General features: G+C 38.9%; 1 protein-coding gene across 2 annotated transcripts in view; it reads left to right on the top strand.

The window, feature by feature from the left end:
• The first annotated feature begins 2,220 nt into the window (after positions 1-2,220).
• Positions 2,221-13,490, top strand: part of LOC109302866 (cadherin-7) — a 152,019-nt gene continuing 140,749 nt past the window's right edge. For both annotated transcript variants that reach the window (XM_019524782.1, XM_019524773.1), the window contains exons 1-2: positions 2,221-2,302; positions 7,158-7,555. In XM_019524782.1, the coding sequence (XP_019380327.1) occupies positions 7,346-7,555 (210 nt within the window). In that variant the 5' untranslated portion in view covers positions 2,221-2,302; positions 7,158-7,345. The remainder of the gene's footprint in view (positions 2,303-7,157; positions 7,556-13,490) is intronic.

Here is a 13,490-nt window from a genome sequence, read left to right as displayed (position 1 = left end):
CTTAAAAATTCAGTTATGTACTGTCACATAATCAGTTCCAGGGTATTGTGCAAGACTGAATAACTGTCACCTTGGTTTCTGTATGCATTGTGTGAAACCTTGTCATTTATTAAAGTCTGCTTATTGTTTTTTCTGTTGCCTTGTCGGGTCCTTTCACTTGAGTCAGAGGGTATTGGAGCTAGTTTAGTATAACAGTGCCATATGCTGGGAGCAGTGTTAGTTTCTTGTTTGATAACCAGATGCAGACTACAGGATGTGCACTCCATTTACAGAGCTCCCGTGTGAATATTTAGGCCAGTTAGCGGCAGGAGGTTGTGGTCTGTAGTTGTAATGTCATCTGGCACAGGGAGTTAATGAGTTTGATCATGCTGCCTTGACTTGTGGAGACTCTCACTTCATGGAGGGGTCTCAATCTTTCTTGTTCAATGAAACGCTCCCTTTTGGAGAAGAAAGGTGAAAGCCAGCCACTGCAATCTAAACTGTAATTTTTTTAGAGTTGTTCTTTCACCAAAACCCTTACTTCTCTAAACAAGCACAGATTTAACATGACTGTAAAGAGAGTCCTATGATAATGCAGTCATGTGTGACACTGTTATGCACCTGCAGCTAGTGAAAGGGGAGTTTTCTTTTTGCACAGAAAGTAAAACCACTTCCAACTGGTATTATAAAATAGAATGGCAAAACAAATATTTTAGTCATAGTCATTCAGCTATCAAGGGGCTAACCTGCTGAGTCTACTGCATTCATGGGATCATGGTTCAAGATCTAGTGACAGTAGTAACAGAGGGGTGTTACTTTATTGAATGATTGAAATGAAGTGAGAAAAATAAGGGATAACTTTTCACTGTTGACCCTTCTGGGGCATGACTTACTGATTGGTATTGTCTGGACACTATTTTAAGTGATGCTTCTGGGGACAGAGAAGATCAGGGTTAACCACTGGGGGACTGCCTTGGTACTGAGAAGCTAAAGCCATTTGAAGAAAGCTGTATAGGTAAGAGAAGGGAAAATGAAGTATAAATGGTATGACTCAAGTTAAAAGAAAAGTTTGTTTTCAGCTGGGTGGGAGGACAATTCCGTTGTCCAACAGAGGAATATAAGACTGCAGAAAACTACAGTTTCTCAGCCTAGAAGAATTTACAGAGAAAGGAGATTATGAAGTGTGTTTTGGGATGTGAAGGACAAAGAAAATGAGGTGAAGTTGTGTAGGTCGATTGGGGGTGGGGGAAGAAGGTTTATGGACTAAACCGACAGCAATATGCAAGCAGAGGCCTGTGGCAAAAAACAAAGAAGTTAAGTTTTAGTTTTTAAAATGGAAGAGATAGAGGAAGGAACCAAGTAATTGCATCTCGGATTAGAGAAGGCAAGCAAAATGAAGACTTACAGTTGATCGTCTGGAAAGGTGGAAAAGAAAAAATATGGTTCACTATGGACAAGGCAAGAAGCAAACAACTTGAGAGAAGTTGTATGTTTGTTGATATTACTGTATCTACAGCTGGTGTAACTTGACCTAGTTGCTTGAAACTATGCAACTCTGTTGATTTGTAACAGATGACAATCTGAATCTGTGTCCAAATTCTTTCAATTTAGGATTACCTCTGTGAGACAATTGACAATATTCACTCCTCTGCCACTAGAAGATGTTTTTGGTGAAATAAAAAGTCTGTCATTCCCCAGTTTAAAGTGCTCTCTAAAACTCCTTTCCTGGCAGACTAGCTTAAACACAGTTCAATACCCAAATAGCAGATGAAAGAAATATGGACTTTACAGTATCTTCTCAATAGCAAGATTTTTTTAGACTGTAGTTTTTCATACTATGATGTTTTATAGATCAACCAGCAAAATGTCTGCATAAGAACACAAACACGATTCAGCAGAGGTTCAGTAGTCACTTGGTATGGATTTTTCTGATTCTCATGGCACATTCCTTAAAGAAAACACTTCAGCCTTTTTAGATGTATCACTGGCAAAAGGAAATATTAAAGACCCCGATCACAGAATATAACCCTTGGATTACAGATGGTTTGTTTTAACTAATATTTGGCATTTTTGTCAGACCACAGAGCTCTGCACAAAGTATATGTAAGGCTGAGTTCTTCTGGGAGGCAGCTATAGTGTTTAAAGCATGAAAAAGCTTAATTTAATTTTAAAAATGGCCTGTTGGGGTTTTTTTGTTTTTTCAAAAACCCAACCTCATTCTGTGTATCCACAATTTGAAGACCTAAATTAGCATCCGAAACCTGGAGTGGACAAAACTCATAACAACTGCATGTCTGAATACCTGATATGACAGTTCAGTTAGGTTAGATGTTAAACTTACATCGGTTTCATCTCCACTGAAGTTGTTCCCGGTGATATGTGCCTTGAATTGTGCTAAAGAAGGAACTTTATTCAGAATATATACATTAAAACACAAAATCAACAATAATTAAGAATCAGTGACTTTTTTACTTTAGACCCCATCCTGCAATAACAGATAAAACAAAGAATACCTGGATTAGAAGGTAAAGCTACATTTCATATATAGTCCCCCTCCATACTAGAAGAGTCTGTTGTTGCATGTGAAATACAAAACCCTAAATTCATGTCTTGGTGAGAAAAAAAAGCCATTTAGCTCTGTTGAAGCTGGAAAGTTACTTATAGCCTTTCATGCAGTAGGGGATCCTAAAGTAAGAGTTCTTTCTCAAACGTGTATGCGCTTGCACACACACATTTTCTTTTACACTTGAAGGAAAGTATGAAAATTGCCATGTGGAGTGCCATGGTCCCAGATGGGGTATATAGGAAGAGATAGATATAGGCCAGGTACAGACATTACACACAAACCAGTATAAGTCATTGAAAACTGGTGTAAACCTGCAGCAGGACAGAAGCTTAGCGTACACAGACTGGTCTAAAAATGGCAGAACCCAGTCTGAGGCCTGGATTGATGTGCATTCAAACTTAATTGAGTTTGGTTAGACTGGTGCATTGACCTTCTGTACCAGATTTATTGACTCATGTTAGGTTGCTGTCTGCTGGCATCCTAGGTTCCTTTGTGCTCCTCCCCCCCACTTGCAGGGAAACATGCTAGCACTTGCCATGCGCTTAGCTGCTCCAGCCAAGCAACCAGCAGGTCCCTCCCCATGGCTGTCAGAGCTGAGCCAGCAAGCACAATCTCAGCCCTGCCTCCTGCTTCCAGTCAGTTATCAGCCTCAGGAGTTGGACAGAGGGGAGGTGTTGGTACAACAGGGGGAAAGGAGGCATCTGTGTCTCCACATGAGGCCTGGGCACCCATGGGCTGTGCTCTCCCAACCCATCACAAAGCACCCCATAATGTACACACAAACCTGAAACTGAACCCAAGAGAAGCCCAGTACTCAGGCACAGACCCACAGGAGCCCAACCCTGGCACCTGCACACCCAGCCAGGAACTCCCATGGCCCTGGAAAATTATGGAACAAATAGTATCATACACAAAATATCTGTAAAATATTCTGTACCATTAATTTAACTGTGTCAATGCCTACATTTTTGTCTATAGCACATGCTGTCCATTAATACAGTGAAAATGAGTGGAAAATAAAGATAACTGATTCATAATGAATTTATTTTAACACTCACATTCATTTTTATGTTGTGTGACATGTTCATATGTTAGAAAGTAAGAAGTAATAAGTATTCATTTGAGTATTTGTGGATAAACTGCATTTAAATGTTATTGGTGAAATGCTTTAAAATATGCTCAGTTACCACTGGGAGGAAGGATGGTTTCTGGTGGCTACAGTGTGACCCTGACTCGTACCAGGTGGTAGGAACAGGGGGGCTCCACCAAGTGAAGTGCTGAGCCCATCAGAAGCAGGAGATTGGGGAGCCCACCCTTTCCCCACTGCCTGGCATGAGCTTCCCAGGCTGCCAGGTGCAACCTGCTGCTGGTGCTGGAGTTCCAAGGGCCCAATTCTCCTTTTACAGAGCGGTCAAGACACTCTTGATAGGCTGCTAGGAATGGGCGAGCACACTTCCAACCCCCTGCCATCACTGTGGACCCTTCCCTGTGCTCAGCCCTAGGTTATCAGGAGAGCCCCGGAACAGGTCATCATGACAAATCTGGCAGTCTGACTGGTGGCAGCGGGGGACCTGCCATGGTGACCTACTCTGGAGCTTTTCTAGAAGCCTAGGGTTTGGCATAGGGGAGAGTCTGCAGTGATGGCAGGGGGTTGCGGGCATGTTCAGTTGTGTCTGGCAGCCAGTCAGGGGTGACCCATGTATTCGGCTGTGCTCAGCAGTTTCTAGCAGCCCAGAGGACCCACAGGGCCTGCTGAGGGGGGTGCAGGAGTGCTCCCAACCTGCTGGCTTTAGCTAGTGCAGACAGTCTGTGTGCCCCCCCCCCCCAACCAGGGCGAGAAACGTGTTCTGTTAGCTCCTGATCTAACCCATGCCACTACAAAAACCCATGTAGGCTTGATTGATGTTGCCTTGAGCTTTTTTGAATGCCTGTACCTACTTAGCCATATACAGTACTGTATGTATAATCATACATAAGAATGAGACATTATTATCAATTACATTTTAATGAATGATTTCTGTTCTGCAAGAAAGCTGAGATTATTACACCCTAGACATCGATTCCTTCTTTTTAGGAATTATCCCACTGAAATATTAAGCATCCTGAAAGGACTAAAAAAAAATCTAGAGAATTAGTTCTGCTAAAATAACATCTATTATGAGTAAAGGGAGTTAGCAATCCATTTGGGAAAAAAGAGTGTGTTGGCACTTAACTGAATAAAAATAATTGGAATATTAAGACATTGTGATAACATTATTTGAGAATGGGTAAATAGCAATGATTCCTTCCAAAGGGCACAAGTCTTCTGCCCTTCATCAGGTTGTGCTGCTTAGCATATGGGCTGTGTTTTGAATGGTATTTTGGGCGTGTTTTTTAGTTCTGTTCTGTAGCATGTAGTTAGGGACCATGAGACTTCATATGGCAATTTTCATACTTTTCTTCATGTGTAAAAGAAAGGACATCAGAAAATATTGTCCCAGATAAAGGTTACAGCAATTCCAAGTTCTAAATGTCTGCTCAGAGCAAGACATTTCAAGGTGCTTAGTGGAGAAACTTTAACGCATTGTAAATGTTTTACTGACCTTTCTTATAAAAATCCCTTTCATATTTTTATCTCTGTTAAATAACAGCAGCTGCTTCTTTGAAATAAGCTGACAGTTTATCAATATCACATGTTTTTTAACTAACGTGGTGTAACAGAGATGTTAAGAAGGCACCTAAAGGGGGCGCACACAATCTCTTCACTAATTCTCCAGAGAACCATTGCTTACATGAAACTGAAGGATGATGTGGGGAGGTTAAAGCTTCATTTGTTGTTTTGTTTTTTCTGTAGTTGTTTTTTTTTTTTATTAGCCTACATCTCAATTCAAGACTTACAGCAAACTTAAGCTATGGTTTTTCAGGAATAACAATTAAATATATATAAATATTTACATATACCATACCCTAGTATGTCAGCAGAAATTGCCAAATTTATTGTTAATCTCTATGAAGGGAATTTTGATCCAAGTTTCAGAAGTGCTTTGGAATTGTAGCGTTTTAAAAATCATGGCCATTATGTAAGAATTTGCTACTTTTCTGTACTTTGCTTTCAGCTGGGCAATGACTTTTTATATAGGAAGGTTTTCAAATTGCTGTTGCTTAGTGAACACACTCAGTGGATTTTTGGTTTATCCCATCAGTATTTAAGCAGAGCCTTTCTGCTGTAAAGCAGTACCACAGAAGGGATTACTATAAAAAGGCATTAAATGAAGCCTGTAATCAGAAGAGCTTTTTATTTGTTTTGTTTCACCCTCTAGATACCTTTGGCAGAGTGATATATAGAAATTACACAACAAAAAGCTTCTAAGAAGTACCAGAAATGGTATTTCACTCAGTTTTAATAAAGATGGCTAGTAGCATATGAAATTTAACGCATTTTCTGTATGAATGATATAATAGCTAGTCCATTCATTTTAATAATGCATATACAAAGTTAAGTCTTATTTCTTCCAGATTGTATTGTCTCTGAGTACTTTGTAATTCATTTTAATCTCCACTTTTTTATTTGACACTTTCTTAAGGTACCTTGTCTCATTCTTGGTATGATAACAAGGAGTAAGCTTTACTGCAGGAGGGGTTCCTTACATAGAATTCATGCATACATGATCTCTCTGCAACACCCTCTCTTCACTCTGTCTCAAACAGTTGCATATTTTTAAAAGAAATGGGAGACTAAACTTCTTTAAAAACGCCCAATACACTATATCTGTTCTGATAGTACCAGGGCAGGGTATCTTAAAATGTTTTAAATAATATTTTGTTGGAATAATTTATCTTAAATTGTACAAACTTCTAAATAAGAATTTTGAAAGTGAAAAAGAGAAGGTACACAACAAGACAGTGACTGTCTGTTATTACTGAAGGTTCACTCAGGCTCCTACCAACATTGTCTTGAACATATAAAATCAAATTATTTTCTGACCTTTCAGAAGATATACGCATACTCTAGTCTAACACGCTTCATATCATGCCTGACATTTGGTTTTGAAATGTGAAAAAAAAATGAATGTGGAAACTCTTGGGCTTTTTATCTGATCAGGTTCAGATCAGAACATATCAAAACATCTGATATACTTAGAATCAATCAAATTGTTCTGAAACACTTTACACTACTTAATTTCACATTTCTATTACATGGAAGAGTTTCAGTTGAGCATATGCCCTTTCCATTGGTATAAATCCCTGTTTGTTGTCAGTTTGCTCTTATGTCCTAATAATGATAAGTAAAATTAACTGAGGAAAGAAAAGATCAAGTTAGTAAACATGAAACAGTTGGAGGGAGAAGGAGACTAGGCTGAATGTTTTGTGTTGGGAAAGCTGAACAAATCAAGAGAACATTCAAGACAAATCTGACTTCATGATTATAAAGACAGATCTGTAAGGCCTATTTAAATAATCAAAGGAAGACAATCTAGAATGTCAAAGAATTATTGTATATGCTCAATTTTACTACTACTAATAAGAAAAGTTATTTTAAGAGCTAAGATATATGCACCATCTGAAAGCTGCTAAGGATATTTGGGGTTTTTTTTAACTTTCTGACAACAAGTTCTTGTCTTTTTCCTGATAGGTACCTATTATACCATTTCTCTGGTGAAGGCTATTCAGCAGTGGTGACCTCTTCCAATCGAACACTCTACAAATTATTATCTCTGGACTCCCAGCTGACACCCTGCCAGAGGCTAGAGCTACTGAGCCAACTGGAATTGTACCTGTTTTCTTGTCAAGGTTTTTTCTTACACAGGGAAAAAAGAAAAGATGAAGTTGGGCAGAGTGGAGTTCTGCCATTTTTTGCAGATAATAGCTCTTTTCTTGTGCCTTTCTGGGATGAATCAAGCAGAACTTTCAAGGTCCAGGTCAAAGCCCTACTTTCAATCAGGGAGGCCGAGAACCAAGCGCAGCTGGGTGTGGAATCAGTTCTTTGTGCTGGAGGAATACATGGGTACAGACCCTCTCTATGTAGGAAAGGTAGGGGATTTGATCAATATTTGAAAGGTGTAGATGCCTGTTTTTCAAGTGCGGGTATGTGCTGTGACTTGTGAATTTGAATTGCTATTTTATGACTTTGGCTAAAGTAAGCCAGGAAGGGGCAAAGAGTGCACTTGTATTTTTATTTATTAAATAAAGGAATTGTGGATCACCTTGCTATACCAACACACTATATACTTGATTCTTTATGCCGTTTGTAAGAGCTATATATTTAGTTATTATTTCTATAAAGAGATGAGATCATCAGTGCCTAACATTGTTGAATTTAATATATCTAGTAATTAATAATAAAGATAAAGACCACTATTATAAATAATATATGTTAGCACGTAACTATAGGACAACATAACTTCACTTAGTTCTTTATAAAAAGTGAACGGGAAATGTAATTAATAAAAACAAAGTCCCTGTTTCTTATTGCTGACAGTCTAAGTATCTATTTCTGCACCACTAACGTCAAGAGGTGTAAGAATCAAGCAGAAGGAAATAGGCTAGTGACTACAAGAAAGATGTATTTCTGTATTATGAACTATTACTGTGCTCTGATATTCTCTGCCTGGCATACTGGCACCCTGGCCAGTATACTGTAAGATGGCCCTCAGGTTGCACCTATACTACAGTGGGCACCAATACAAAGAGAGCCCCTTATCAGGGTGTCTCAAAAGTCTCCTTTATAGGCCCCTTCAGTGGCAAGTGTCCACAGCTTAAGCTGATTCACTGTTTTGTGCTGGCATGCGATGTGGTTCCATCGGTAACCCTACAATAAATGCTTAGATTGTTTATTACGGCTTATACTGTTTTACCAAAAAAATACTTTTTTTCCAATGTGTTCTTTATTGAGAAATACCAGTTAATACAAATTATTAAAAGTAGTTAGTTTTTTGGCTAAATTAGAGAAATACCAATTAATACAAATTAATATGAGTAGTTAGTTTTTTGGCTAAATTTTAGGAACCTGACAGCTTGCAAGAATGTGATTGTTTTTGGCAAAAAAAATTATATGTTTTATACTATAATGTACAAGTAACAGGTTCCAGGGAAAATGATTTGGACTTCATTGATGCAACTACTTAAGAATATGAGGGATTTTGCTGATGTGGTCAGTCCTGTTCATGTCAAGGTTCTTCATACTGTAGGTGTTTGCAAAACAGAAGCTTGATGCTTTAGGTCACTTTAGGCCCATGAATAACCCCAGTGAAGTCACAGGAGAACCTGCTAATCCGTTTAACAATATCTACATGTTTAATTGCTTAGCACTTTACACAGTTGAGCTCTTAAAGAAGGAGGATGAGGGAAGATGTGAGGATTGGATTCCAGTTATTCTATGTTATTGAAGGATCTTTTATGCTGACTATACTTAATTGCATAATAGTTTCCATTCAAATATTATAAATGTTATGGATTATTTAAAAGTTCACTTTGGGGGCTAACATTATTTTGTATTTAAATGTTTAACTTGAAATTATTCAGCCATTTTTGCAGCTAGTGGTAGAAAATTGAAATTTGGGTTGGATAGAACCCTTATTGAAGAGAAATTTCTGTGGATATTATTGTGAAACTTGGATTTGACTCAGTGCTGTTCTCACACTGCATTTATTGAGAACATTCTATATGGAGTTCTTACTGTAGTAGTCAGTGTGGCTCACAGTGCTACATTATTTACATGCGGCAAATTTAGCTTCATAGTTTGTTATATACTGTAGTTGTACATTGAATAAGGCTGTCCTCCAAAAAGAACACTAGTTTCTGTGAAGAAAATATTGTCAGAACTGGAACTATGTTCTGGCCACTTTGTTTGTAGGTGCTATTTGTGTAACATACTGCCCCTTACTCAGGATGTATTGCAAAGTGACAGTCTAGAAGTAAATGCAGAAGACCAGGAACTTTCCTACAGATCTCAAGGTGTGTAAGATTAAGCTTCCAATAATGCTTAGACAAATAGAGCTGCATTATGGAGTAGTATTTTTCATTTTATTTAAAAAGCCACAGGCGATTCCAATAATAAAAGCAGTGTTAGGAGGATGTTAGTGCTGCACAGTAAATCACTCCAAAGTCATGAAAAGCCAAGGTTAAATGCATACTCAACATTAACTTTGTCCTCTTGTGTATATGAATTTTGATGCATCATATAGGGTGAGCATACAGGTAAAATCCTGGCTTGCTGAAGTCTGTAGCACAATTCCTATTGGTCACAATGAAGCCTGTATTTCACCCATACATTTTTTCAAAATATGTTACTTTATACTATTCTATTAAACTTACAGACATAGGTAAAGTATTATGTAATAGTCAATTCTTGTATCATTCAGGTACTTCTATTGTTTTAGTGATTCAGATTATTTTGCTTTCATGTTAATAAATCAGGACTAAATTTTCTACTATAGATGGAATTATATCAGTTTAAAGCTAACAGGAATTAAAGGAGAATGATGTAGTTTTCCTTCTCTCCAGGGTATACATTTGAACAGTTTCCAGCTTAACCCTATGTAATGCCCTGTTACTCTGAAGAGCCCCTAATTCATTCAGAAATTTTCTTTCTGTTTATCAGTACAGCATGTTAGACAAATGCAGAAGAAGTGGCAGCTAAATATTGAGCTATATATATTCTCACTCACACACACACTGTTATCTTCTAGTGATGCCATTTAGGGAGTGAAATAGTAACTTCTGAACCTAATTTAACTAGAATCTACTATTTGTTGGTAAATGTTTACTATTGCTCTGAAGCATGTTGTGTAAAACCTACCTTACTATGTCTTTTCCATATAAATGAATTAAATGACTTCAACGGTATGTTTGGCATACAAATTGTAGTTCACAGGTCTCATTGCTTCTACATGTATCTCAAATTGTAGAAACATTGTATGCAGTTATATTGTAGCAGTTGAGAACTGGTATGTGATCATGTAATTAAAGTCTGAATGGAATGGCATAGACACAAGGGGGAAGAGTTAAAGTTGTATGTGTAAACATACCTGGGGAATTTCTGGTGCTTCTTGGGTTGCTTAACCATGCAAACATAATGTTCCCATAATTTAGTATTTTGAAAAGAATGTTGATACAGATTTCAGTTTCTCAAGAGTATTTTGAGGTGTTTCAACAATGCCACCTCTCATTCAGGCACAAGGTCTTTCTTTTTGTTTCTTTTCCATTTTTACACCAACAAACACACAAATTAATCAAAAAGGGAACAGAAGATTGTGAACTAATGTGAGACTATTGTTTGACAGCCTGGTTTCTGGCTTCACTGATTTCATTAGGTCTTATCTGGAGGCAGACAGCAGCTGCAAAATTCATATCAAAGCCAAGATCAGGATTCCAAAAGACCCCAGAAGTAGAGATAATAAAGTTAGTGGCACCCATCTCTAGTTCCAATGCAATTTATTTACTGAAATCAACTCATTTTCAATAAAAACTCATTAAGATCTTAAGGTTGCAAAGGAAAAGAGGTTTTGGTGAACAAAAAGAAAAAAATAATTCCTTTGGATTTGACTCCAGAGGTTACTTATTCCTTCCTAGGTACTTGTCATATTAAATGGTATGTGTTCAGTGTTTTGAACTAAATGTTGAGATAAGCCCTGTGAGGTAAGCTGGTATGAATTAGTTTTGGGGAAAAAAAGGTATAAATGACTTACCCAAGACCAGGCCATTAAATGATATAGAATTAAAATTAGAACTCATCATATACTAGATTCTACCATCTTGCTTGCATAATAAATGCTTCTTGGTGTTTCCTTGTAATAACTTAAAATTGTAAGGACATACTGGAGGCACTCCTTAAATATTGCCCAAGATGCGTAAAGGGGGGTGTTATTATTGTCATTGCTATTATTACTAATGTCAAAATCCAGGCAAGAACCAGGTTGGATGCTGTTCTGGGAACAGCAACAGGAGCAATGGGTGGGATGATGGGCTCTGTCTATCCTGCCCAGTCCCCAAGGAACAAGTGCAGGGAGAAGGGACCCAGCCAAGGCCAGCCTCTATGTGGCATGGTGGGAGCAGGCAGGAGCAGCTTTGAAGCTGCCCATGCCTTGGAACAGTGAGAAAGCAGCAGTGGCAGGTGAAAGAGGGGGAAAGGGGAAGAGACAGAATATTGCTTTTGAATAGGAAGGGGAAGGTTTGGGTGGGGGAAGAAGGGGGGATATTCTTATGTGCTTTAAGGACTTTAAAAAGTCCCCAGAGGCTCTTGTAGCATGGTCCATTCTGAAAGGGGAGTGTAGCAATGTCACTCCTCTGGATCCACTTGTCTGGATTTGCTCCTGTATTGAAAGAATAGAAAAACATTCAAGGACATTATTTATAATGTAATGCAAACATATAAGACATGGTACACACATGTATGGAAATAGAATCCTAAGTTTATTGGTTATCATTTTGAGAAATGGCTAATGAGTTGTGTTGATCCAGCTTGGAAATGCTCAATTTAAGACACCTTAAAGTGGTGGTCATTTTTGAAAATGTTACATTTTTAGTTTAATTGAGTCAAATGTAATGAGGCATCAGTTGCTGAATGATTAAGGATCCTTCATTAGGGCTAAGTACAAACAGTCAAACAGCCTGAGGCTGAATTGATTCAGTCTTTGCAGATTAGTCTAAGATGCAGAGATTTAATTGAAACAGAAGTGAACAGACATTTACCTTTGATTCAGGAAATGCAGCCACATGCCTGCAGTGGCTCAGGCCAGAAGCCAGGGCGTGTTGGAGCATGGCTCCCTGGTATGTAGCCAGCATGGGCTGTGTTTGCTTCCTTTTCCTGCTGCCTCTGAGATCTCTGGGATTTGCAGTCCAAAATCACAGCCGCAGGACTCTGCAGGGTTGCTTATCTCTTCCTGCTTCTACATGTCTCTGGGATTTATAGTCCATAGTCACAGCAAGCACTAAGTTTGAGCAGGGAAATGGATAGTTAACCCCCCTACCTGGCCCTAGACCCCAGCTAGAATTTGCCTGGGGGGGCAGTTCCCCCCCCACCAGCCTGGGCTGCATCCCCAGCCAGTCTTGCCCCCCACATCCCCTTCTCACTGCTTCAGCTCTGGGGCCAACCCTGCTCTCTGGAGCAGACAGCCCAGCCCAGAGCTGTAAAACATGCTGGGATGTTGGGGGACTGTGATTTAACTTAAACCAGGAAAGGGTCTGGGACAGAAGTTTCATAAACTGGTTTGACTCACATTAGTTAAGTATGATACTACATTCAACCAGGTTTATCTTAAACGAGTTACAGCCATTTTGAAACTGGTTTGTGTGCACTGAGTTTCTGTTCTGTTACAGGTTTAAACCAGCTTCTGATCACTTAAACCAGTTTATGTGTAACTTCTGTCCCTAGCCCAGAAGAAAATATTGTAAAAAAAGCCAAGAGCCGAGTGAATACAAGTATAGTTATAAACTGGCTTTCCACCTACCATTTGATTTTTTTTTTTAATTGATACTTTGAGCCAAATTCTGACATGAGTCTTTAAAACTTGAAGAAAATACACAATTATGCCCAGTAACATCTGTGCACACTAACGTTTTAGTGTTCTTGCTCAAAATATTCCTGTTAGTCATGCAGGGTTTGTTTTTTGGGGTGTTTCTTTTTTAGATAGCATGAGAGAGACAGCACGATAATCTGAAACTCAGGTGGAGGAGAATATAGAGAGGCTTATAATTTTGCTTACCCTCTCTCCCAGTTCATAGTTTCATAGTTGCATAGTTTCTAGGGTCAGAAGGGACCTGAGCAGATCATCTAGTCCGACCCCCTGCCATGGCAGGAAAGAGTACTGGGGTCAAATGACCCCAGTAAGGTGGTCATCCAACCTCCTCTTAAAAAACCCCAGGGTGGGAGCCTGCACCACCTCACTTGGAAGCTGGTTCCAGACCCTAGCCGCCCTGACCGTGAAGTAGCGCCTCCTGATGTCCAACTTAAACCTTCCCTCCGCCA

The sequence above is a fragment of the Gavialis gangeticus genome, unplaced genomic scaffold (genome assembly GCF_001723915.1).
Source record: "Gavialis gangeticus isolate Ggan-Ray unplaced genomic scaffold, GavGan_comp1, whole genome shotgun sequence".
Classification (NCBI taxonomy): Eukaryota; Metazoa; Chordata; order Crocodylia; family Gavialidae; genus Gavialis; species Gavialis gangeticus.
The sequence above is the reverse complement of the archived record's forward strand: the minus strand, read 5'-3'. Positions and strand labels throughout refer to the sequence as shown.